The sequence below is a fragment of the Tamandua tetradactyla genome, chromosome 7 (assembly GCF_023851605.1).
Source record: "Tamandua tetradactyla isolate mTamTet1 chromosome 7, mTamTet1.pri, whole genome shotgun sequence".
NCBI lineage: Eukaryota > Metazoa > Chordata > Mammalia > Pilosa > Myrmecophagidae > Tamandua > Tamandua tetradactyla.
This window is the reverse complement of record NC_135333.1, coordinates 3,665,713-3,692,145: the sequence shown is the minus strand read 5'-3', so window position 1 is coordinate 3,692,145 and position 26,433 is coordinate 3,665,713. Positions and strand designations below refer to the sequence as shown.

Below are 26,433 nucleotides of genomic sequence, written 5' to 3'. Positions count from 1 at the left end.
ATTTCACCCCCCACCCTTTAGAAAACTTACACTCGTAAATCCTTTCTCTGACCCTTTGAGACATAAGGAAATCTTTTAAAAAGCTAAATAAGGTCTTTGTTGGCTTTACAGCCAGGATCCTCTTTCTCAAGGACATAATTGGGAGCTGTTACGGTGTGTAACTTCAGGGAAGTTAGCACCCTTATCTCACCATTTTCACGGGAGTTTAAATTAGGCATCAGGCCTAACTGGAGAGATGAGAAGTTTTACTATTCCTCTGGACACAGGCAATTAGCAAACACAAAGGCCACCTTGCTTCCTAGGTGAAGTGAAAATGAAACCTGTGACTTTTCTCTTGAGAACATGTATGTAACGGGTTCTGTCTGCTTAGTTACAAACAAGGGTGAGAGCTCCTTCTGTCTTTGCCAACACTTCAGTGGATGGCCTGTGATGCCGTGCATTTGGACTTCAGGCTTACTCAATAATAAATGGGTTTTCCTGCTGTGGAGAAGTTTCCTGGGTTGGGAGAAGATTTCGTTTTTCCATTATATTGCCCCAGTACTATCTGCTTGGAATTCGGACTTGTCCTGAGCCTGTGTTGGAGTTCCCAGACCTGACCTCTGCTTGGCCCGGCTTGCTTTAGACTCACTGCTGCCTTCGTCTTTGGGGTACTCCCAGGATGTCTCTCACTTTTGTTCCCTTTTGGACTAATCTCGACAAAATACCGGGGCATCCCTGGTGCCAATTCTTGGACCTTTATCTTCAGGCACAGAAGCCTGGAACATTTGAAGACCGAGTTAGAACCCTGACCCAAGGCCAAGTCATTGCCAGAAAAAGACTCAACTGAGGAAGAATCATACATTATATTCTAGCATGTCCACTCCTTTATTTTTATTTTCCCTTCTCATGCCTGCCCACTTGTTATAAATTTTAACGAAAAGACAACAAAGTGAAAAGAAGTTGAAGAAGCCAGCAGAGACAACTGTCCTGCTTTTGCTTTTTTCCCCAAAGCCATATTAACTAAAGCAGTTCCCTTGGGACATCTCTCCGTTTGACACAACTAACCTGCAACAATCACTACTCAGAGGTTTGAAAAGTTATTATATTGTAAAGTTTTCCCAGTGATGAAAAACTCTGAAAATGTTTTTTTAAAATTCATGCCACCGGCCCTTCCCCACTGGCATGAATGCAGTGCAGACAACTCATGACATAGTTTCTTTTCCCCTGGGAACAGTCTGGCACGGTCCCTGCAGGAGACACGCTTATAAAGTAATAGAAAAAAATGCTACTGAAAAGAGGAAGACATAGCTGCTTACTTGATGCTGCATTTCAACGCCTTACCCCTGAAGACACCCATCCAGGTCTTGCTTAGCCCCAAAGCTTAACCTCAGCCCTGAAGGCACAGAGGTCCTAAATGCTTGTATTGTGTAAGCAGAAGAGGGAGCCCCAGAGGCCTGGCTGAGTAAACCACATCTCCACTTCTCCTTTCACAGCAATGCAATAGTGATTTCCCCAAGTGACCCGGGAGAGAAGAACATAGGTATTCATTCACTTTGCCTTAGGGAGAAGCTCTACACCTTTTGGAGGCAGAGGTTTCTGGAGCGAAGCAAGCATTTTTTTTTTTCCCCACTAGACTTTAAATACTTTGGGGGCCTAGAGCCTTGAGGACACAGGGAGGAAGGGGCAAACAAAAAAGTCCTTTTGCAGTATCTGCACTTGCAAACCAAAGGTGGTGGTTAGGTGAACAGGCGGAGGAATCACATATTCTGAATTTGAATACTGGTTCTGCCTCTTACTGGGTGTGCGGGGTCATGAGGAATATTAAATAAGGCCCTGTCTTAGTTAAATGTGATGGTCAAATGTAAATATGATTTCCTGCCTCATGCAGGTATTAGAAGAATTAAATGAAATAATCCATGCAAAGCAATACACGCATCTTATATGCTAATGCATATAAGGTGCTTGGGAAGGTAAACTAATATGTTGATGCTGAAAGAAACAACTGAGTTATCATAGAAATATGTAAGCTGAGTGAAATTGGCCAGGCAGGCCACAGTGGCAGAGTTCTCGCCTGTCATGCCAGAGACCCAGGTTCGATTCCCGGTGCTTGCCCCCGCAAAAAACAAAAAAAGAAATCGGCCATGCTCTCCCTAGGTATCCTAGGTAGAATTTATCTGTATGCTCCCCAGTTCTCTACACACATTTTTGTTTTAATATGCTGTATGTTGGGGTCACATTTCATTATTTTTCCATGGGAGTATCCCTTGGAAATGCTTTATTGCAGCACCAGTTGTACAATTTTTTGGGGGGGAGTACATGCACCAGGAATCGAACCCGGGTCTCCCACATGGCTGGTGAGAATTCTACCCTTGCATCCCCTCTCTACACACATTTTAATTTTTCCTGTTTTTTAGGACATCTTCTTTCATGCTGATGATTAGATGTTATTAAAGCAGTCCCTGGAGACAATCAAGGCCTTAAAGACGGCTCTTGTGGATCAATTTCATATTGTTATAGGAACTTGTGTCTATTCTGTAGTTTGAGAGGACACGAATGACCCTCAACAGACAAATCCAAAGAACATCTCATGGATGTTTGGAAACTGATCCAAGCCAACATGGCCCCCCATTCATTATGGATAGATACCAGCGGATTCCAAAGATTAAATGGTAGCTCAGATCGTACGTCTCCTCCTCTAAAATTCCACCACTAGGCAGTATATTACAATGAAAACGGGCACAAAATAGTCACACAACCTGTTCTTGTGAGCTCAGGAAGTTCAAACGCTCTCTCCTTCAGATATTTGAACAAGTAATTACATGAAGGATCCGGTGGAGGCAGATAAAACAAAACTCTGGCAGCCGCGTTCTTCTACCTTCTGTTCAGAACAGGTGGCAGAAGCCTCAGGATCCATCGGGCGGCAGAACACAGGACGAGACGGAACCCTAGCCTAGGGTACTGACTGTCCTGAAAGAAATCAGTTTCCTGGGTTCACGATCTGATTCCCCTTTCCTGGGTTCAAGATCTGATTGAACCCAAGTTTCCTGGGTTCAAGATCTGATTACCCTTCATGCAAGGGCTGATAAACAATATTTATAGTCAATCAATTGACCTATGAAGAATCACATTTAGCACTCCTTACGTTGATGAATGGATTCTCTAGACCAGATATTTAAAGGCTTTCTGAAACATCCCCTGGAGAGTACATTCCTACTTGGGGTTTTCAAATGCATAACCTCCCCCTGAAGTGTCCATTCCTTTTTAAGAAACTTCAGATGTTAACTCACCGCCTGCCCCGAGGGTGCAGATGAGTTTGTACCAGAGCTATCACATTAGTCTCTGCTGAAAAACACAGCACTCTTTCACTTCTTAAGTACCCGACAATTTGGACAGTCACCTTCTTCTAGGAAACAGCCCCCCTCTTGGCCCTGGGTTGGGGCCCACTGAGTGTTGAGCTTCTCAGAAACAGCTTGAGGTGGGGTCCTCCACAAAATAAGTCTCTTTCAGCCTTGGTCCCATAGCAAAGGAGCTCAGCAGAACCACACAGTACCCATGAGGCGCCTGTAACTTGAGCAAGAAATAAACCTTTGTTATTGTAAATTGCCGACATTCAGGAGCCATATTACCACAGCATCGCCTAGCAAACACTTAATATGATATGCTAGGGGGGAAAAAATAATAAAGGGAAGGCGGGGGAGGTTGTGTGGGATAAAGAAAATAAGAACAGCAGGATTCAGAATGCTGATGGTTTGTGGGTACAGGGAGTATTCACTGTATAATTCTCTGTACTTTTGTATGTGTTTGAATATAGCTATAAAAAAAGGCAAACCAGTTGAGGCTTTAAAATGTGGATGTAGGAACAGAAACAGTTCATCTAGACACCTCTAGTAGGAAGTTTCATATGTCTTCAAGTAAAATTAATAATAACGGGATACTCCCATGTACAAACAGTGCTAAAACCATAGCATGTAAACAGATGATAAATTACGATATAGAGGTGTGGTACTTACAAACATTAGACTACAGCCAACTATGATCTCAGTAATTTAAAACCCCTCAAATCTGTAAGGCTCCTATAACATCCTCAGATAAAAAAGTTAACATCTCATGGTTGTTCTTTGAGAATACAAATTCCCAGGCAAGTGGGTAACCCAAAAGTACAGGAGCCAAACAAGTAAAGGAGAACATATTCTGCAGTTTCCTCAACAGCTTCAAGGATTTAAAGAAATCCAGTTTCCACTCCTGTGCACTAGGGAGCAAAACTCTTGGAGAAGCCCAGATCCAACTGCCAACTAACTCATGTTTGCCTACTAAAACTATTCACAAATTTGTTCACCGCTGTATTCCCAAGTGCCCAGAGGAGCTGCTACAAGGAGAAAGCACTTTATTAAATATTTGTTGAATACATGAATTGGCAGAGTTTCTGTTTAAGGAGCACCATGAAATCCCCTGAGATGGGTGGCAGTTTTATTGTCAAGAAATGTGCACTGCAATAGCTCTTTCTAGACTGTGGCTCCACATGGATGCTTTTCTTTTGTTATGTTTTTTCTCCACATCCTAAGTATTCTGCACTGCACATGTCTGGGGGATTTTTTTGGAGTATTACTTTGGTAGGTGACCTTACTTGAGACTCTACTAACTAGGGTATACATTAGTGGAAACCATATCTCACCCATGCAGTCGAAGAGGGAACGGTAAGGCCATTTTGGCTACTGTGGCCAATCCGAACAAAAGCCCAGTGTGCACCCCACCCCAGGTGCATTTATGAGGTTGGGCCTGGGTCTCCATCTCTCCTCTTCTGATGACTGTAAACTTTAATGACAGGTATCACAGCCTGAGGCTAACCCTGCTGCCTTAGAGCAACCCCTGACTCAAGCCTTTCCACTATCATTCAAAGGCACACTCAGAGCCAACAACATCAGAAGAATTTCCCCAATCCTATCACCACTGCCAGATCTTAGTTCAGGCTTTTATCGCCCTTCCCCTGTTATGCAAGAGACCCTTCTGGTTTTTCTGTACCAGTCTCAGCATTCCTGTTCCACCCTCCACACTACTATTTCCCTCAGCAGTGAATTAAAATTCCGACTCCTCAGGCACTCACAAGCAGGCCTCCCCACTGTGTTCAGCCACATTGCTCGCCTACATCTGAATCAAAGAGAACCTACAGTTGAATCTCAGAACACTCCCTGCCCTGTCACGCCTCCCCGGGTTCTCACCTGCTGCTGCCTTTCATCTTTTCCACCTGCCCTCTAAGCCTCAGGGAGCAGCGTCTCCTCAGCTCCCACCGCAAGTCTTGCTGATAAAGCACTCCTGGCACATGGCACCCCCTCTCCCTGGCCTGCCTTTAACGCTGAGGCCAGGAAGGCTACACGTTTCCTTTTCTTATCTCCCTTGAAGCTTGGAGGGACCATAGGACATAATCCTGGCTACTGAGATACAAGTGGAAATCTGGCGGAGGGAAGCTGATTTCTTGGAAAACTTTTGTATCTTCCTGCCTTCCTCACCCAACAAAACTCCTGGAGCTGAGCAGCTATCCTGTGACACTGAGAAACTAGCAGGAGGATGGAAGTCATCTCAGGCCAAAGGCAGGAAGATTCACCAGGGGCCTTGCCACGTTGAGCAGCTATACCAACACCAGTGACTACTGCCGGCCAGGCATTTTCGGGGGGGCAGGGGGGCGGTGCATGGTCTGGGAATCGAATTCGGGTCTCCCGCATGCAAGGTGAACATTCTACCACTGAACCACCTGTGCACCCTGCCAGGCTATTTATGATAGGAGGAAAAATTAAGCCCCCTATCAATTTAAACCACTTTAAACGGGAATTTTCATTTACTGCAGCTAAAAGCAATCTTAATTGGAACGATCATTTCTATTATAATTATCAGTTTACCTGTTTCTGTTACGAGCTCCTTATTAGTACCATAACTCACTCATTTCTAAAGCCCTAGCAATTGTGCCTCGTATGCTGCAACTAATAAAGGCCCAGGAAACTTAAGAGAGGACTCAAGGCATCAGAAGGTAGCACTTTTCGTCTGCAGTGTTGTGGTGGGGCTGCAGACTCCCACGGGCACCACACCCTTCCACAGCCAGAGAACAGGAAGCGGGGGCTTCAGGGCTGCCCTACAGTGTGGCCTGTTGTTAGACAGGACTTGTGACCATTCTGTGTGCCTCAGAGTACCTGGCCGTAACATTTCTTCTTCTAGGATAAAATCTTAGGATTCTAAGAGAGGTGCCAGTTTAGACAAGGCTGGTTTGGGGCTTATCAGCTACCCTAGCGGAGCACCCTTGAGCGTTGCCTATGAAAAGCAAAGCCAGGAGAGGTTTTTACAAGACATATCTAAGAAAGACAAACCATCCCTTCTGGAGCAATTGACAGGGGTCCCTGCTGAAGAGGTTAAAAATACATAGGTAAAGTGTTACCCAATTACCATCGTGAGGCAATTAGTTCACATGATAAGAAAATAACTTTGAAGTCAATTCATTTTACCATTAACATCTAGCTATAATTATTAACTGCCAAACCTGTTGTGTCTTTCAGTGAGGATGAAATGAGAAATATAATGAGTCTGCTGAATTCAAGCTAATCACTAGGTCAAAAGCAGTGAGGCTACCTGACAGACCCTGAGAATTCAGCGGTAAGAATTCCAATTCTGGCTTTATTACTTTACCTGTCCACCTGGCAATAAATCCTTCTCAGAGTTAAGCCCATCCTGACACCAATATCGCACAATCGCTACTTCTTATGCTTCCACACCTTTTAGGGGCTATCCACGGTGCAGAATAATTCTCTTTTTTTTCTCAGAGAAGTATATTTCCAAATTATTCAAATTATTTAAATGCTACCAAAATGTTTAACGTTTCAGAGCACATGTTTTTCTCTAACTATTTCCCACAAATTTGGGGGATTCCAGTCACTGGTTTGGAGAAGGGAATCCTCATCTCAGATCTCTTTTTGATAGGAAAGCTTACGATCCCCTTGGCACATTCTCATTTAAGAAATGAGGGTAATGGAGTAATAAAAGTTACCTCCCAGTGCTCAACTTTTAATCAGTCTGTTTTTCCATTCATCCCAAGGCCCCCGGAAAGCAACTGCATAAAGCAAAAACAGGCAGAAGGAAGAGGCCGAAGAGCCTCACCTGAGTTCCAACCTGGTATATGCGTAAGAAGGAGCCGGTATTTAGTGCTACTTTTCAGGAAGGAACTTTCAGGGCAACAGTCAAGAAACCAACCAACCAAACATGGGGGCAATCGCAATGCCAAGTTCCTAAAACTGATTGCCCTGAAGTTGTTTTTTGAAAACTGGACAGCTGCTTGCTGTCAACTGGATACGATATGCAGCACTTCAAAAGCATGTTTTTAAATTAACTTCCCTCTAAAGCTAATGGGAAAAAGAACAGGTTATTAGATACAAATACACATAGAATGTTTAATGCTTTGTCAGACATTAAGATTTTTCTACTTTAAAAATTCTCATTAGACACATGAAAAATGAAATTTGGTGCTGGAAGAGAAACTAACTCTCAGAGGAGAGATGGATTCAACAAAGCAAGCTAAAAATAAAAAATCTCACCTTCACATATAACTTTCTTCAACAAAAGAGGGAATAGACCTTGGTTCTGATGTTCAGGTCTCTATGAGACACCTGCTCTGTATATAAGAAACACTTTTAGATACTCCAGACTTTCAAAGACACATAGGACGAGATCCATAGTCTTGTCTTACGAAAAATACCATTACGGGAAGAAAAAATAGATAATAGAAAAAGGAAAGAAAAGAAAAACAGAATATTACAAGGGACCAAATGAGTGGTTTAAAAATGTGCTCAATAAGGAAAGAAGTGGGAGGTAAGCCTGTGTGAAGTCAAGACTTGGTCCTGATTTAGGGTCATATACATTAAAAACTCAAATTCCATATATACTCACCTCTTCTTTAGAAAGGTCAGTCAGGACCTGATAATGAAGTGCTCATACATACAGTGTGTCTGAAGATTTTGATTCTAATGGTCATCACTAGGCTTATTTTTTATTTTCCCAAACAATGAGTTTATTTTGGGGTCAGTTACCCAGAGGCAGCAGGAAAAATTTACAGCACTTATGTGGACACACATACGTATCCCATGAAGTCAAATGAAGGCAGAAGAAACTTAGTGAATTCCTCACGTGAATTCCTCCCTTTCTAAATATATCACTTTCTGGCACACACTCTTTCCTGGGCATTGCTCAATTTAAGTCATCAGCCCCACGGATGCAGAGCTGGTATATTCCTTACGCCCTGCTGGGCACCAGCTGGCTCCCTGCAGCCCTGCACCTGTGCGATGCGGGGAATCAGCCTGAAAAGGACGGTCATGAGCTCCTTTGTCCCTGAGAGGAGGCAAGAGGCTGGTGACCTCCCCCACCACACTTTAAAAAGCTGCTGCCGCGTAGTTTATTCTGCAGTGCTTCCATCCGATCGGGGTTTGGGAATCGGAAACATTCTCACTTCTGCTAAACCATGACTTCTTGAGCTGTCAATTTTTTTTTTTCTTTTTAGGGATCAATTATTAAAAACTAACCAAAAAATAGAGTCAAGTTTTTTTTCTTTTCCTATCAAACAGATCTCAGCGTGACACCAGCAAGGAGCTTCAGGGGAACTCATTGGTTTAGGGCAAGCAAGCCATAGGCAAGGGGATTTGAGTAGCCTTTTAAGCTTGTCAAATCAGACACTTATTTGGCTTTGCTTTACTATTTAAGACCATGTAAACTAATGTGCATATCCACAGCTGAATTTTACTGTTTAAACCAATGACCCTTTCTCAGAAACTACAACAGGAGAGGGGATATCAGTGTGTCTTTTTCATTCTTCTACAACCCAGGATTCAGCCAAGCATTAATTCCTGTAATTTGCACTATCAATAGTAAATATAAAATAAAATTAGTATTCAGACTACACAACCCTCTCCTCCCCCACGCCTATTGAGAATTGCTGGTCTTAAAGGCTTTAAAGGTTGAATCCAATTTCTCTGACTATAGCCCAATAAATTGAACCATTTAAAGTGTAAAATGAGTTTCTTGATCCTAAAATGATTGAATTAGATTTACTTTTAATCCAGAGGTTCCCAAAGCTACATTATGCTCTATTCCATTGTACCAAAAAAGCAGAATTCTTGTTTTGTAGGTTTTATATATACATTAAAAAAAAAAACAAAACCTTATCACTGGTCATATCCTTGGAAACACATCAGTTAGGAATGGTTCCCATCAATAGTATGGTGACTCTGCTTTCTAAAAGAGATAAACATCATTGCCAAGTGGAAATTTTAATTTGAAGGAACCAAGAGCCTAGGTTGAAAGAAATGATGATGGGAGAAAAAAATGGGTTAAGTATAAGGGTGAGTTTTAAAAAGTTCTTTTGTTTCAAGCTTTCTTTACATTTGCATTTCACTGAGCAGACCCACCAGCACTTCTCCCCACCTACTTGGATATGTAAAAACAATCCCTGCTTTTCCTCCTATGTTTATTAAGGCCGACTCATCCCACTCACCCACGGGAGGACACAGCCCCAGTGAGTCTGTCTTCTTTCCATAATTATCATTGTTATTCTTGAATCTTAAACAAACAAAAATCTCCACCCCCATCCACCCCCAGGCCAGGCTTTCTGCAAACCACAGGGCACAGGCCCCACCCTCTCCAAGCACTGGGGTGGCAGCACTCTCCTCGAACAAAAGGGCACAAGGCCTGCTCCCTCCAACTGCAGGAGCAGACCCACCTTTTCCACACACTTGCTTGGCCCAAGGAAGTATCATTGGTACAGACCTCAGCTTCCATGGTTCTGCCCTTGAAGTAATTCTCCCTTCAACTTGTCCCTTCTCTATCCCTTTCAGTACAGGCTAGCAGTAGTTCTGTTCATACAAATTTCACAAAAACCTTGTCGGCTTTGTACGTAATTCAGAGATCCAAATCATCATATGGGACATACCACAGATCTTTCCTGCTTAACTGCATGTCCAATCCTGACTTTGACTAAAATAGCTGAATGGATCCACTTTCAGTTAAACCCTCATATGAAGCCCTGTTCCCTAGGTACTTGCTTTCCAGAAGCTCAAGGAGGTTCCTGATGAAGCCATTTCTAGCCCTAGTCTCAGGGTGCACCATCTGGATTGGGTCAGAATTTTTCAAACCATCAATTTCTGGTTTCTTTGCCCTTGAAAGTTCAGTTTTCAGCTTATCTCTTTCCTTTTGTATTTTACTATAAGCAACAAGGAGAAGGCTATCCACGCTTAGTTTGGAAATCTCCTCAACTAAATATTCAAGTCCACTGCTTTCAATTCTGTCTTCCATCTGACATCAGAAAAAAATTTTGCCAAGTTCTGTGCCACTTTCAAACAAGGACCCTACCTTTCCTCTAGTTTCCAATAACACACTTGTCATTTCCTTCTAAGGCCTCACTGGAAGTATCTTTAGTATCCTTAATTCTATCAGTAGTATCTCTAAAGCAAGCTAGGCTTTTCCTATTGGGCATTTGTGGACTGAGTGGATATCAAACCTGGATTTTATTTTATAGTTAAATGTCCTTATTTCTTCAGTTATACTGGGGTGAATATACTGCTATCCAAGCAGGTATATACATGAAACATTTATAATGGAAAAGATGATCATTTTTGCATTCAAAAATTGACAACTGATATTATTAATTAATTATTATTAATATTATAAAGAATATTACAGTGGCTCCTGAAAAAGGAAAAAACATATATAGGTATTCACCTACTATGACAATTGCAAGAATTACATTTTAAAGAATTAGCCTAAACAAGGGAATAGGTGGACCACAGAACTACTTATATTTAGACATTCTCCCTTCTTTTGGATGTGCTGGGCCAAGTGGTAGAAGTCATGAGTACAGATGTGAGTTATATCAATTTAACTTTGGAAATAAGCAGGCTTTCCTTTCAAAAGTTCTTTCTGTTCTATATGACCACCTCATACTCACACCTCAGCAGGACAGCCCAGACATTTAACATGCTGGCAAACTGAAAACCTTAATCAGGCACCTGTCTATCCTCTCCTGTCCTCAAGACGGGATTTTGATCTTCTTTCAGCTTTTCATTAAGAGATTCTAGGGAGGCTTATGTATATGATCATTAGCAACAGTAGAGGTTTCCCAGTGACCCTTCTTGCCACAGAAGAACCTGAGGCACTTAATAGAAGCCACTAAACGTACAGCATCTAGTGGACATAATGATCCCAAGAGCTTTGCCTTGACTTCACACTCTGTGCATTAAACCTTGCTGACTGATCCCATGAGGTCCCTAGGACTGCCGGAGCACCCGAGCCTGAGTCCCAGAACTGCCACTTCCCAACTGGGTCACACTGACAAAAAGACATTTTATACTTGCTGGTCTTAGCTTTCACATCTGTAAAACCAGGAAAACTAAGGTCTTCCCTTCTACCCACACATGAATGTTTTAATCATCAAAGAAAGTAACGTTAGTGAGAGGAGTTTTAAAAAGTGAAAGGCCCTATTGAAATGTAAGTATTATTGTTGTGTGTGTATATTCCTTCTTGTTTGTTTTTATTGTATTCCTCATCATTTCCCAAGCACAAGTCTTCACAATTTCTTGTACAGAGTAAATAATAAATGGAACTACTGCTTTGTTGTGGACCTATGTCCATTTACACCCCCCAATGACAGTAGACACTAAAATGATTTCCCCTGACACTTCCATTAATGAGGCTCAAGGTTTTCTTACTAAATCATGTGCTTTTTTAATATACCTCCTTTCAAAGCTTCTTCCCCACCCCCAAACAAAAACAAAAACTCAACCAAAAGCAAAATTTAAAAACATGGAATTTTATACACTGACAACTACCAAAACTTTTCTTCTCTTCAAACTGTCCCTAAACACTAAATAAACTTAATATTTTACAGTACAGTATTCAGGTATTTACACAAATCAGTACCACAATTTTGTTTTTCTATAGAGATGGATCAAATAGATTCCAAATTCTGTCTTTCAAAATTGGAAGTTTAAGGAGTATAATAAAGTCAAATGTCCTTAGACTTCAGACTATTTCTTGAATATTTCTCGAAAACAAACATCAAGTTTATTGCACTATCAACATTTCCCATATATATTATGCCAATCTGGCTTATTTTAATTTGTTGGCCTAGATCACAATGACCTGGGAAGGACCCAATAATGTGCACTCTAGTGGACCTTTCTTCTTAAAAAGCTAACTTTAAAAATATATACTTTTACTATTTCATATCTGTCAGAAGAAAGCAAATGATAAGTCTTTTTTAACACCTTCCATCTAATATGGAATAGATTTCTAAGGGTCACAAAATGAACCAGTATTGCTTTTATCCACTTGTCCACGCATGTTTCTCATGGGATTTCAATGGCATTTTCATGCAGCTCATTTATTAGCAATTAGTTATAATTTTATTGAAATTGATAACATATGAAATCAAATCAAAGTTAATGACAGTTAATCTAGTACTGCTAAGGGCCAAGGAGAAAGCTCTCGAATAGAGTTACAGGTTGACATGAGGGATTAAAAAGATTTCAGAACCAGTCTGCAAAGAGGTATGTTTGATCTCCTGGCTAACATCTTTAAATGGAAAGATTGCTTAAGAGAGATGTGAAGCTCCCCAAAACTGAGTTCGGTGTGCTGAACTGCAAATTAACTTGATAAGGAAGAAAAGCTAGAGGACAAAGAAAGAAAATTTCAGGTCTGGAAATTTTGCACTGGGCTCCTTTTCCAAGGAGAAACAAACCCTAAGATGATCAGAAAAAATGGCAACATCTCCAAGATCAGTGTATGGACTGTTAGATGCACCCAAATGAGTGAAGGACAGAGACAGCACATAGAATATGTGTGGCTCCCAGTGTGTGGTCAGCAGCAAGTGGTAGTAATTATTGGTATTACTGAATTAGATCCCCTTATGGAGTCCAAGGGGTAACTAAGAGACAAACCGATTGACCAAAGAGCCAGCAGAACATCTACACTGGATATTAACAGGGAGTGCTGGCAGAGTTAAAGTAACAAGAGAGATAAAATCCAGTATTTGTAGGGTTAGGAGAGAAATGGACGCTTAGTTCATTAATTGACCATCCTCCAGGGTCAAACTTACTCAAATAGTCTCCTTGATATTATGGGGCAATTTGGTTGTTTGCATATCAGAACTTACTTCAAACTAGAGTTGATAGTATTAGAACAGAAATAAGTAGAAAAAGGCAAATGTGTCATTTTACATTTCATATGTAAAAATGAATTTTTTGCAGACATATGGATGAAAAACTAAAAATTAATGGTGATCCCACTTACATCATGGGCTTTCTTGAAGGTATTAGAGCACATATCATCAGAAAAATCATTAATTTAGGCAGCACACCTGAATAAGGGGAATAAAGTGAGAGTGAGACTTCAGGGGAATAAAGTGAGAGAATTCCCTGAGCTCAGCAGGTAGAGCATATAATTAACCCAAGTCAAGGGGTAATTCAGCCAAATATCATACTCCCACTTAATAAAAAGACAAAATAATGTTTTCCTTTTTCAGCAAACAGAGCAGTCTGCATGTGGAGCCGGAGCACAAGAGGGTACAAGGTGCCATCTTGGGCAGATGCTGTCTGGTTTGTGTGGCTGGAGGTCCCAGGTGGCTTCTAGGTCTATGGCCACATTAAGCCACAATATTTCTGCAGTGATCTCTCTGCCAAAGGGTCCAAGCTCAGAAGACAGTACTCAGTCACTGAAGTTTCTGGATTCAACTCTCTCTACCTCTGCGTTTAATGGGAAATAGAGAACTACCTGCTTGGGCAAAAGCTGAACTTATCATCATTTAATGGGAACACAGAAATGAGTATGATGCTAGAACAGTAAAGATGTTCCTTTAGGAACATGTAACTAAATTCTCACCCAGCCTCATCTCACAGGTAAGGAAATGAGTGGAGTCAGGAAAAATGGAAAATAAATGCATTGTCTCACTGTGTATCCCAACATATGCTACCTTTTCAGACACACAAAATGGAAGAGATGAGTGTGAGTGACTTCATTGCAGTTTTAGATAAAAGGGAGAGTAGCTTTTAAAACTATTGCATATACAAGCAAGGATAAACCCAATTAAATTAATGGTGAGCTCGCCTACTGCTTGCTCTCCATGCAAGGTATCAGAGCACAAGCTATCATAACGTTTTCCACTTTTGAGCTGATGACATTGGGGCTTAAAATCTGATCATTAAAGAGATATTTAATGAGGTGGGCCTAATTAAAATCTGCTTGATTCCCATCCTTTTTACCCAATAGCTAAACAAACATGAGATGTTGGGGGAGTGACACACTGTCATGGGCACACCTGATTTTGCCAAATCCTCTACCTTTAGTGGAAGAGTATAGCACAGTTGTTTTAGTTTCCAGCCACTAAAGTAATTAACAGGTAATAGGTTGGCTTAAACAATAGGAATTTATTGGCTCAGCTAAGAGAAATCCAAAATCAAGGCATCATCAAGGCAATGCTGTTTCCCAGAAGACGGTGGTGCTCTGGGGCTGGCAGCCAGAGAGCCTTCATCCTCGGCTTTTCTGTCAAAGGGCAATGCTCATGGCAACCACTCCTGGCTTCTCCCATCTTTTCTGAATCCCACTGGCTCTAGCTTCTGGCTGCTCCCCTTGGCTTTCTCCCTTTGTGACCTTCCCTATCAGGCGTCCAGCAATAGGATTAAGACCCATTCTGATTCAGTTGTGCCACACCTCAACTGAGTAACCTATCCAGAAAGTCTTATTTATAGACAGAAGCCTGCCACTGTCCCCGCTCTCAACTCTAGAGCCTGCCTCAGAGATTTTTCCCTTGGCGGAGAAAGGAGCCTTAAACAGACAGCTCCTGGTCTCTTTCCAAAGGAGCTAACTTCATTTGCAACAGAGCCTGGGGAAGTTTAAACCTAAAGGCTCTCTCAAAACTAGTAAAGGATGAAGTGAAGGCCTGCAACTAGTGGAACTCAACCACTGGTTTTGGTCAGGGACAGAGTGGAAGAGAACTCACCAGTATTACTGTCATCCCAGATGACTGTGAGTATCTGCAAAACTCTGCCTTCCTGAGTAGCCACATCAGACTTAACACTCTGTATGGGGAATGAACTTCACTAAAATAATCATGTCACTAAACACATAAACAAGCAAATAACAAAAACAAACTTTGGGTGAGGAGGGGGAACTAGTATGCAGAGTTCCTTCAATATATTATCTAAAATGACCAGTTTCCAATAAAAAAAAATTATGAAACATACAAAGAAATAGGAAAGAATAATCCCTAAGCTGGGAAAAAAAGGAAAAACCAGGCAACTGGTTATACCTGTAAGGGTTACCATAAGTCAAATTTTTCAAAGTAGCTGTATGAACATGTTCATGGAACTAAAGGAAAGCTTAATTAAAATGAAGTAAAGGAAGGTAGGGTAATATCACATCAAATAGAGAATATTAATAAAAACATAGAAATTTAAGAAAAGAACTACATGGAAGTTTGGGAGTTGAAAAGCATAATAACAGAAATAAAAACATCACAAAAGGGGCTCAACAACAGATCTGAAAAGGTAGAGGAAAGAATTAGTGAACAAACAAGTGTTCAACCAGAGATGCTGAAAGATCAAATCTAAGTTTATTTAGATAAGCCATAAACTACTAGTGAAAGTTTGCTTTTTGTTCCTTTTTATAAATTTTAATTTGTTTAGTTTTTTTCTTTCCATCTTAGTTTGATTCTTAAACATTAGATGCTTTGCAGTAGTGAGAGAAGGTAAGATGGTGTCAGATTGCTTAGCTGGAACAGTACTTCTTCCCTGCTATTTGAGGGTGTGTAACTGAACCATACAACAGCGTCTTCCCACTGCAAAGTACATCTGTTGGAGCTGGCCTGTGGGCGATAATGCTATTTTTCTGAGATGGCTTGTGTCAGAACATTGGGTGGTGGGTAGGCAGTGATGTGGGGGCTTTTCTCTCTTGCTCAGAATTTTATGAGTCTTCAAATAAGTGAGTCAGTCTGGCATGTAGGCAGCTGTGGAACAGCCTCTCCAGCTTCTTTAATTAACTTAATCCATCTAAATACAGTCTTTAAATAATTGAGTGCCTTGGTAACGGATGTTCAAACATTTGAAGAATTTTAGTTACAAGAATGTTTTAACCTTCTAATCCTAGTTTAAAACATTTCACTTTCCCACTTGCTATTCAGAAGTTGAGAGTATATCAAAAATGCAATATTTGAGAAAAAGAAGAGGTCATTTAGATTATTAATAATTATAAGGGTGCAATATTTATACTAATGGGTTTGTTTCAAAAAGTAAATCAGCAAATTTAAAAACATACAGCAGAAATGAAAACTACTCAGGTGTTTTTCAGAGAGTCACAATGACAGTTTCCCCATCTTTACACTATTACAAAGTTTAAATGTGTTTATTTGAAACTGATATAACTCCAAAAATGTTTAAATACCTTTTGCAAAAAAAAGGAAGGCATCATTTCTAAAAACAGAAATCACCTATATTCATTCCTTGGTAATTTTTCTTAATGTTAGCTACTACTGAAAAATGTACTAAAGATATTTATTTGTTGTTTCTCTTTGGACTAAATATATTATGTTAAATTATTATATTAAGCATTAAATATCCTGTTACTAAATTTAAGAAAACATAAAGCAAATACTTCTGCCCTTTGTGATTTCCTCCTCCATATTCCACACAGTCTTACATACTATTAGATTTGAAAACAATATTATAGTTTAGATATTCTTTCTTAGTCTGCAAGCAAACTATCATTAAATGTATTCATCAAACAGCAACTCAACCCAGAGGATTCAAATTTCTTGGTTGTTGCTCATGCTTTTCCCTCAAACTGGAATATCTCTTCCTTCTTCTCTACTCACTGACATTCTGTTTTTCCTTCAAGGCCAAATTCAGATGCCACCTTTCAGAGGTCTTCTTCAATCTGTGCAGCCAGAATTAATCTCTATCAATGTATATGGTGTATCTTCAGATCATAAGACAATGCCAGTGGAAAATGGAAGGCATCATTATCTATCCTGTAAGCATATGACACTGCCCAATAGGAACTTCAAGTTCAGTGGGCCCATAGATGAGTTCGAGCTCCTCTACCCAAACTCTGCTCCATCCATTGCCTTCCCTCCATTCTGCCAGATGCTCACGACAAAAACCTCACGGTCATTCTTGACTACTCTTTTTCTCATACTCACAACCAAGCCATCGGCAAACCTAGTTGGTGCTACCATGAAAATATATCCACTCCTACCACCCTAAGGCACCAACAGGTTAGGACCTCTTGTGTCCAACCAACCCTTGCCCTTCCTCACCCACCAGACTGAACGTGTAAAACAACCAGCCAGTTCATATCATCCCTTTGCTCAAAACCCTGCAGTACTTTCCACCTCACTCAGAGAAAAGTCAAACTCTTCACATTGGCCCCAAACTCCCCCTACACGATCTGCTGTCACTCCTTCTGTATGACCACATCACTCCCTCTTTATACTCAGCTTCAGCCACAACAGCTTCCAAGATGTGCCTCTGATAGAGGGTCTTTGTTCTGAAACACAGATGACCGTATAATTCACTCCCCACTTCTTTCAAATACCATCTTTGCAGTAAGGCCTTCTCTGACCACCTTATCTGACATGGAAACCACCCTTGCCCGCCCATTCCGTCAAGCACACACTAACATACACTCCCTATTTCCTCTTGTTGCTTTATTTTTCTCCCTAGCACTTATCACCCTTTAACATTCTATGCATTTTACTTAGTTATCTTGTTGACTGCCTCTCTCCCCTCCTGCCACTAGAATAACACATCGAGGAAGGCAAGCATTTGTATTTTTCCACTACAAAATCCACGTCTAGAACAGTACGTGGTAAACATAACTGCTCAGCATATATTTGCTGAAAATGAATGTCTCTCTTCTCTTTTTAGATTCTGGCTCCTTGGAAGCCATGGCCACTTTTCATTCATTTAGGGCCTTATCTGGTGCACTGAGCACATATGAGGTACTCAGATATAATTGTTCCTATATGAATAAGCTTAAAAGCCATTTAAGCAATTTGCTGTTTCTTCATCCAGACAATAACGTTGCACCTAAGGTCTCTTGAAAAATAGAATAAGAATAACATCTTTGGAAACTTCTCCATTTTACAGAAAAGGTAAAACTTAGACACATTAAGAAATATGCCTTAAGTTGCATTTATTGAGGACATAGGAAGTGCTAAGGTGGCAAAGATGAGGCCAGGACCATTTCTCATCCTCAAGAAGATCATTCTTTTGGGAGGACAAACAAGAACACAAATAATTTCACTACAAGGTTATAAGTGCTGTAACAGAGGAACAGAGGATTTCAGTATAACGTGGTGGGTGTGGCGTGATAGAATAGTAGGTAAGAACCAGCAGGAAGAAGACTAACTCTGCTGGAACAAAGAGGAGGAAGAGTTGGGGGGAGGCACCTGGGAACTGTGAGTAGACTCTGCTTTTAAGGGGTCCCAATTCCTAGTCTTGCCTAGCTCACCATGGCCTTGGGTACCTCTCTTTCCTAGGCTCCTGGCACCATTCTCTCCCTGTTGGTGCTTTACCCCTCCTCAGTGTATATCTGGACAAGAAATAGCCTTCAGCCTTCACACTGTGTCACTGACCAGACAAGGAAACTAGGGTCTGAATAAGCTCAAGAGGATCTAATAAAACAGAGTGGAAGGGAGAATGAGGCATCAACTTGATTAAATAGCTTAATAGAGCAGCCTAAGCTTTAAGGAAGGAGCAGTAGAATTAGAGCCTCCCAAATCTTATTTCTAGCATATAATCCATTGACCACACTCAGAGAAATGAAGAATAGCACTTTTTTCTTCTTTAAAAATCTCTTGGGACATTCTGCTTGCTTTGTTGTCACTCCCCAGAACCCACCAGCCATGAATTACATGGGTTTCCCAAGAGCCCTGGAAGCTTTCTGTCTAGAGCACTTCACTGGTACCAATAAATTAATCTACCAAGATTCCCAGAACAAGCTTTTCTTACTACCAAGCAAACCAACCAAGCTAGAGCAGCCAATACAAAGTTAGAATCTGATCTGTGATCAAGGAGATGAAAAAACACTGCTAAATGTCTAATTTAACCCATCTTTAGCCTAACTTCATCTGTTTAATATGACAATCCACTCTGTTTACAAATTGAAGAAAGGAAACATGAAGATGCCGAGAACGTAACAGACAGGCTCTGGTTCATGCTTAGGGAGCATCACACAGATCTTTCAGGTGTTCCCCTACTCCTCCAGTCCTCCCCCACTCCTCCTTTACCTTGACCTTGGGACAGGACCACGACTGGGCAAAGTGCTGCTGCCAGTGTGGCCACCACCTCTGAGGACTGTAAAGAGAATAGGGACGCTACCCGAGAATGAACAAAGAAATTCAGAACAAATTGAGTCTAGGAGATAGATGGGGTATAGGGTTAGGGTGGGGTTAGGGGGTCAAGAAAACATCACCAAGTTGTCTCCTTTTTGATAAAGGGACAACCTTTACTCATCCCTGTAACAGGTAATGTGAGCATGGCACAGTTAACAGAGGAAAGTTAGGATTTCTCACAGAAAAAGTAAAATTTGAGTATTTCATAGATTTGGGGTCCGAAGAGGTTTGTTGAGAAGAAGATCTAGCACAGTGAAACTCTTACTGTGTCAAAGAGAGTATATGGTATGATGGTTTCTCTGTTCCCTGAAACCAAACTTATAGGATGCTGAGCCATATTAAATTGTCCTTTTTATGGGTCAAAACAATTTCGAGGGGGTACAAGGGTAATTCAGTGGTAGAATTCTCACCTGCCATGTGGGAGATCCAAGTTCAATTAGCAATCGATGCACTTCCCAGAAAACGAACAAACAAGCAAAACAAACAAAAATTCAACAAATGGTGTGCTAATAGCAGGATACTCACATGGAAAAATAATGAAATGTGACCCCGCCACACAGCATACAAAAAAAGAAACAAACAATTTTGAGTTTTGGCAATTTCATGTGCTTCAACCTCATCGGCTTCAGTTGTCTAGTCTCAGGACCACAGACACATATAACAGCCAATGAGCAGGGCCATCAAATAACTTAACCCAAAAGGAACTAGATTTCCCCTACTGGATTGGTGGGACATTCAGAAGATTGGATTCTTGACAAAAATGTACAGTTATGTCATAAAAACAAAGACATAATTTTTTTAATTTATAAGAGTAACAGAATGTTCCAGATGCTATATAAAATAGGCATAGATAACAGGAAATTTATAGTTTTGAAAAAACAAACTTCAAAATATTAAAGAACTGATATTTTATAGATTATACATTTAACCACTAAATATCTTCTCTCTATAACCATTATGGGTAGAAATACTTCTAGAATTCATTACACATTACCCTGCCTTCTTAAACAGAAGCATGCAGAACTACTTTTCTTTAGGATTCAAGGGTATCAGTTACTATATTGTGTCCTAAAACAGTGATGTCCTAGTTAAGTACGTGAAATTGTTTGTTGCAAAGGTATTGACTTAAAATAAAGGTTTGTTTCTTGGGCTCCTACATTTGCATTTGTTTTGTTTTCCCACTTTAAAAAAAGTACTAAGTACACCAGACACCATGCAAAGTTCAGGCTTTTAAATCAGACATAACCAGTAGGATCAAATCAAGACCCTGTCATTTCTAGCCTTGTAACTTAGGAAGAAAAACTCACCCTAAACTTCAGTTTCAATCTCTTTAACAGGTAGATGATACCTACACCTCATTGGTGTCTTTTGATACCTGCATCACATATAAATATTGCCTGGCACATGTAAAGTGTTCCATAAATGTGTGCTTATTTTTCTAATAACGTTATATTTCTGCTTTTAAACTGTCTTTTCATGACCTGTCACTTATGCTTGCCTGTAGCTGTGTCTTTCCCTCTTTAATCTGCTAAGGCCTTGAAAACCATATCACTAATCTCTTAGAATTCATTATAAAGGCCCAGAATAGAGACTGTGGGGCCCTCATATGAATAGAGCATGAACTTCTGTGCATGGAATATGAGATCTCTTTCTGGCTCCTTAGAGTTTGTTCTTGGTAGAAATTCCTTTCTTGCTGTCATTTCTGCCATAGATATAATATAGTATTTACCACAATGTGATGTGTAACTTTCTCACTGTTTAAAATAAAAAGCATCACTAATTTGACCCAAAACTAGTGACAGCCTAAAATAAGCAAACCTTTATGGGGGGGGGGGGGGGATAGTATTGCATAGCATTCATTTTAAACAGCAGCACAAAAAAGTCTGGCAAGATAAATTTTACTCTTCCAAAGTAAACTAAAGTGGTCAAAATTATTCTGACTTAGAGCTTCCTCCAAGTATTATTCTAAAGCAAAGGTCAGCAAGCTTTTCCAGTAATGGGCCAAACAGTAAATATTTTAGGTTTTGTGGGTCTGTGGCCTCTGTGGCAACACAAGCCTGCCCTTCTAGCATGAAAACAGCCAGAGATGAAGGGATGATTAATGAATGAATAAGTGTGGCTGTCTGCCAATAAAACTTTATATACAGACACTGACAAATGAATTTCATAAAACTTTTCAGTGCCAGGAAATATTATTTTTCTTTTGATTTTTTCCCCCAACCCTTTGCAAAGGTAAAAAATATTGAGTTAAGGATCATGCAGAAAAAAGTGGTGGGCGGGGCTTGGCCCAGGAGCCTGAGTTTGCCCACTCCCGTTCTAAAAGCACAATAACTATTTGTTGATGCTAATACCATTTCTCCTTCTGAAAACTAAGGATTGATCCAGCACCCCTGCTCCATTACTTTTTCCCTTCTTCTCTTATTCAAAGCTACCAATGCTGCAGTAACTTCCCACCCAACTAAATCAAAGACTACCTAAAACAAGCACAGTTAAGGTCCTCTACTTGACACTTTTCAATAAGCATTTTAAAACATCTCTTCGTAAGCAGGGACAAAGCAGCATCCTAAGTAGGAGCCATGACTACAAATGAAAAAAGGGGACAGAGCTGTCATATGGATCCCAGGTTAGCAGCATAGGACATTTATAAAGTAACAAAAGTTTATTATGTATTTACATGAATACAGAAACTATATTTTTAACCAAACATTCAACTTCACAATGTGCCTTGCTTAGGAAGAGGATTAAAGACACATAATTACAGCCAACTGATATCACAGTATGTTCTCAAAAAGAACAAGACTGCTCAAAGCTTTAGATGGCTACTAAAGATAACTTTGTATTCATCAATTTACTCCCCAAATGTCAGCAAGTTTTTATTTCCTCAATGCTTAAAAAAAAAAAATCACAGTATAACAAGTATATGGGAACTACTGTATTCTATAATGGCTCCTTTAATTTACATAGCCCTTCCCTCTGAAAAGTGCTTTGCACTCATTCATTTTCATGTGATTCCTATGTAGATGTTGTTATATCTTTTTTTTTTTTTTTTTTTTTTTTTTTGCATGGGCAGGCACCGGGAATCGAACCCGGGATCTCCGGCATGGCAGGCAGGAATTCTGCCTGCTGAGCCACCGTGGCCCGCCCTGTTATATCTTTTTTAATCAAGGGAAGGTAGAGAGATGTTAAATTGTTTGCTGAAAATTACTGATGGAGTCCTTGGCAGAGCAGAGAAAGGAAAGAACATTGCTGAAATACCCAGTCTAAGACTTCATCCAAAAAGACGGTGAAGATTTCACCCAGTTCCTTCCACAAACGGACACTTGTACTTCTTGGAGGGAGAATACCCTTGCTATAATGACATTCCTAAGCCTGTCTTACAAGGGATGGCTATTTCCATGGGTTTCATTCTGAAACCAGCCAGGGTTGATGGTACTGACTAACTGGGTGACAACCGTCTCCGTGATTTGACATAAATAGTGCTAGAAGAGTGGGAAGAGAAGGTATGACATGTCTAATATCCACTTGAAGGAGAAATGAAAGCCACAACTCCAATTCGAGTTGTCTGATTCTTTTCCAGAAAATACTTTTCTAAGGTATTTATTCTAAAATTGGTCCTCTGCCACAAAACTGGTGTTTTGATACCATAAGGAAAATCAAATTTGTCAGTACAAAACCAACAGGAGAATATCACTGGTTTAGAATAGTTCTACTCATAACAAGAGTTCATTGATTTGCTAATTTGTGAAACCAAGAGTCACTTTTTCGTTTAATTTGTCCTTAAGGGCCCTTTGCACTGGTTTCCTAAATGAACTCTTGTTTGCAGGAATACAGACTTTCTTAGGAACCACAATGTAATCTGAATACCAATAATAAGACATCCATCCCCACCCCTTTTATACAAGAACTGCATTTTTTCCTGATTAAAATAAAAGGGAGGGAGGGAATCTGGGAAATACTTGTCTATTCAAGGTTTGCAGAATTTAATTAAGGAAATACGATGTTGAGATTATAAATGAGCTTCAATGACGTGAAATCCATCCAGGGAAAGCAGACCGATTTTGCAAAAACAGACACAGAAACTATTTCACTGTTCTTTTCTCACAATGCTGTTCTCATTCTTTTTCTATCTTCAAAGTGTCGTTATCGGGAAAGCACTAAAAAGTATCATCCTTAAAAATGTTTACCCAACACAGTGACCCAGTTGTAGACATTCTGTACAGTGGAAATACACACTTCTTCAGAGAAAGGATGATTCTCAATTTAGCACAAACAGACCCAAAAAGAAAGGGTGAATTCCAAGTGACATAAGGAACAGCATTAGGTAAACAAGATGGAAGCAGTAGTCAAAACAAAAATAAAAATACAATGAGTGATGTTGGCTAAGGAGCAAGCACTCTTAGCAAAGTGAGATAACAGGTCTGTCTTGTTTAGGGCTACATTTAACACAGTGTTAAGATATCACAATACATTTGGAATTCTGTTTCTTTTTTTTCTTTTTCCCCAGGTAAACTTACATTAGCCTAGCAATTCACTCCAGACTTCTGAACAAGTTGTTTTACATGTTCTATGTGGATAGTGGAGGACATTACTTATTGCCAAGTAACTATCAAAATCATCAACAGGGTTTAGCCTAAAGGGGATTATAAACAAATAAACCCTGGGAAGTGGGGCAGGCTGGGGATGAAGGAAGTGTGGGAGTAACAGGAAGGGGAAGTTGGTTCACCTGTATAGACTGGGCATGGTGGGGGGGGAGGTGTAGGCGGGAAGTAGGCAGGAATACAAAAGGTTCCTCGCAGGTAAATAAATTACAAGGCCCAGCTGCTGGGACTACACTGGAAAGTGTGTGACCTTGTGCCAGGCCACGAGGGATTGATTGTGTGTTCAAAGATTAGACCCCGCGGATGAAAGAAAGCGACTACCCTGGACGCTCTTTGAGCTTCCTTTCAGCATCTGAATGTCGATTTACATATGTCTTCATTGATCTAATCTAGCACAGTGACGGCGCTCGGGGACAAATCCTAGATCTAACCTTCACTCTGGGGGCGCTCCTCCACCGGTCAGCGGCCGGCCGGTTGTGCAGTGCGGGGGAATTGGCGCTTCAAAGTTTAAGAGCAATCCTGCACACTCAAAGTTAAGAGAAGTGCTGAATCAGAGGTGCCCCATTTCGCCAGATCATAGACTACTGGACACTCCTTTCCTTCTCCCTCACCCCTCCTCCAACTCCAAAAAGAAACGGGATCGGCCTGTACGCTCAGAGGTCACCTGCGAAGAGCAGAGTGATGTCACTCGGTTATCCCCAAACCATCTCTAGGGTCCAAAAAAACCCGAAATGCCTCTGAATTATTAAAAGAGAAGGCACCCATCGGGAAGGTGACCTGTTAACGTATTATTAGTAGATGCTGTAGCCTCAGTCCTCCGGGATGGGGAGGGAAAAGGCGAGCGCCCTTGGAGCCGTGGATAGCTTCTATCATCCCACTGCCCAGTTGGTCGGTGGCTAAGATGCTACAGATACAGACCTGACGATTTAGCGTAAAAAAAGCAATGCACCGGGATGAAGCCCCTGAACCCACGCAGACCATAGGTTTGGGGGCCACTTCCTAAGAGTTGCGGGTGGCAACACCCAAGTCACGTTAAGAAGCCACCTCGTCCGTTTCCGGCTGTGCGGGCGCTTCCCCTCCCCCCCAAGTCACCGCAGCGCAGAGGCCCTAGGAGGCACCAGATCATGGGGGGACAGGGATCGGCAGGGCGCCGGGCTTTCTACCTGTGGTGGAGAGCACCGTGCTGGCGAAGAACAGCGCGGAGGTGAAGTCCCAGTTCCAGTTGCCCGAGGCGTTGCTGAGCACCGACACGCCGTAGTTGCTGGCCTCCAGCACCCGCACCAAGAACTGTTCCAGTTGCTGCTCCGACAGGCACTCGTGCTCCTCCAGGAAGCGTCGCTTCAGCTTGCGAAGCTCCTGGCGCAGCAGGTCCTCATAGGGCAGCTCCACCGAGGAGAAGACCACGGCGCCGAAAACCAGGTAGAGCAGGTAGCCCAGTACCAGGAAGCCGAAGCACCAGGCCGAGCGGTGCCGCTCCACCAGGCGCACGCACGAACTGCCGGCCAGGGACTGCAGCATCTTCCTCCCCCGCGCGCCGCCGCTGCTGCCACCGCAGCAGACCCGGCCGAGAGCGCGAGCCGCGCGCGGGCCCAGCACCCGCACCCTCCTCGGCGCCGCCCCGGCCCGCCCTCGGCCAGCTCGAGTTACCTGCTGCGGGTGCCTCGGAGGCCGCTGCCCAGCCGGGCCCGCCCTGCCGGGGGTCCCCTCCCTCGCCGCGCCCACGGGAAGGGCGGGGCCCGAAGTTTGAGCTGCCCGGACCAGGTGCCGCTGCGCCCCTGCCCTTCCCGCACCCCCTTTCGCGCTCGCCTGGCGCGGGCTCCGGCTCCCTTTGTGCAGTTGCGGTCTCCCTGTGATTGGCTCGCTCCGGCGATTTTTTTTCCCCCTTCTTTTCCTCTTCCCTTGCAATATAAAAAGCCCAGATGATGTAGCTCTGACGTGGTTCACCGGCTCAGGTAACTCGGGAGGGTAGATGGAGACTGTGGGGTAAAGTTGGCTGGAGCGTCGGAAAGGCGGGGAGACGACGCCCGCCTTTCGCGCCGCGGGGCCCCGGCCCGCCCCGGGAGTGACTCAGTGGAGCCCAGACCCCCGCCCTGGGCCTCCACGGGCTCCTCCCGCGTTCCTCCCCCAGGTTGAGTAACCACAGCGAAGAGGCTCCCGGCCAGAGAAAAGGGCTCACGGTATGGGAGAGCGCGTGAGGTTGGGGGGCGACTTCTGGGGAAAAGCCTGGCTTGACCGAAGCCCCTTTCCCGAGCCTACTCCTCATTTCCTGCGTACATCACCCTAATCAAAGTGGCAATTATGAAATAGGGAGCCCTGAAATACTTTTCTTCTGTCTTACAGGCGAGACGGTTGAGCTATCTGGTGCCTTTATGATGGTGAAAAGATCAGAGCCTCAGAGCGGGAAGGCACCTTACTTAGGTCAAAGAGTTCTCCACCCTCCCCCTCCCC

The 26,433-nt window shown here is 42.0% G+C and overlaps 1 protein-coding gene across 1 annotated transcript in view; it reads right to left on the bottom strand.

Moving 5' to 3' along the window:
• Positions 1 to 25,581, bottom strand: part of KCNK1 (potassium two pore domain channel subfamily K member 1) — a 46,154-nt gene extending 20,573 nt beyond the window's left edge. The window contains exon 1 of the mRNA XM_077168360.1: positions 25,149 to 25,581. Coding sequence (XP_077024475.1) covers positions 25,149 to 25,503 — 355 coding nt within the window. The 5' untranslated portion in view covers positions 25,504 to 25,581. The remainder of the gene's footprint in view (positions 1 to 25,148) is intronic.
• Positions 25,582 to 26,433: the final 852 nt, after the last annotated feature.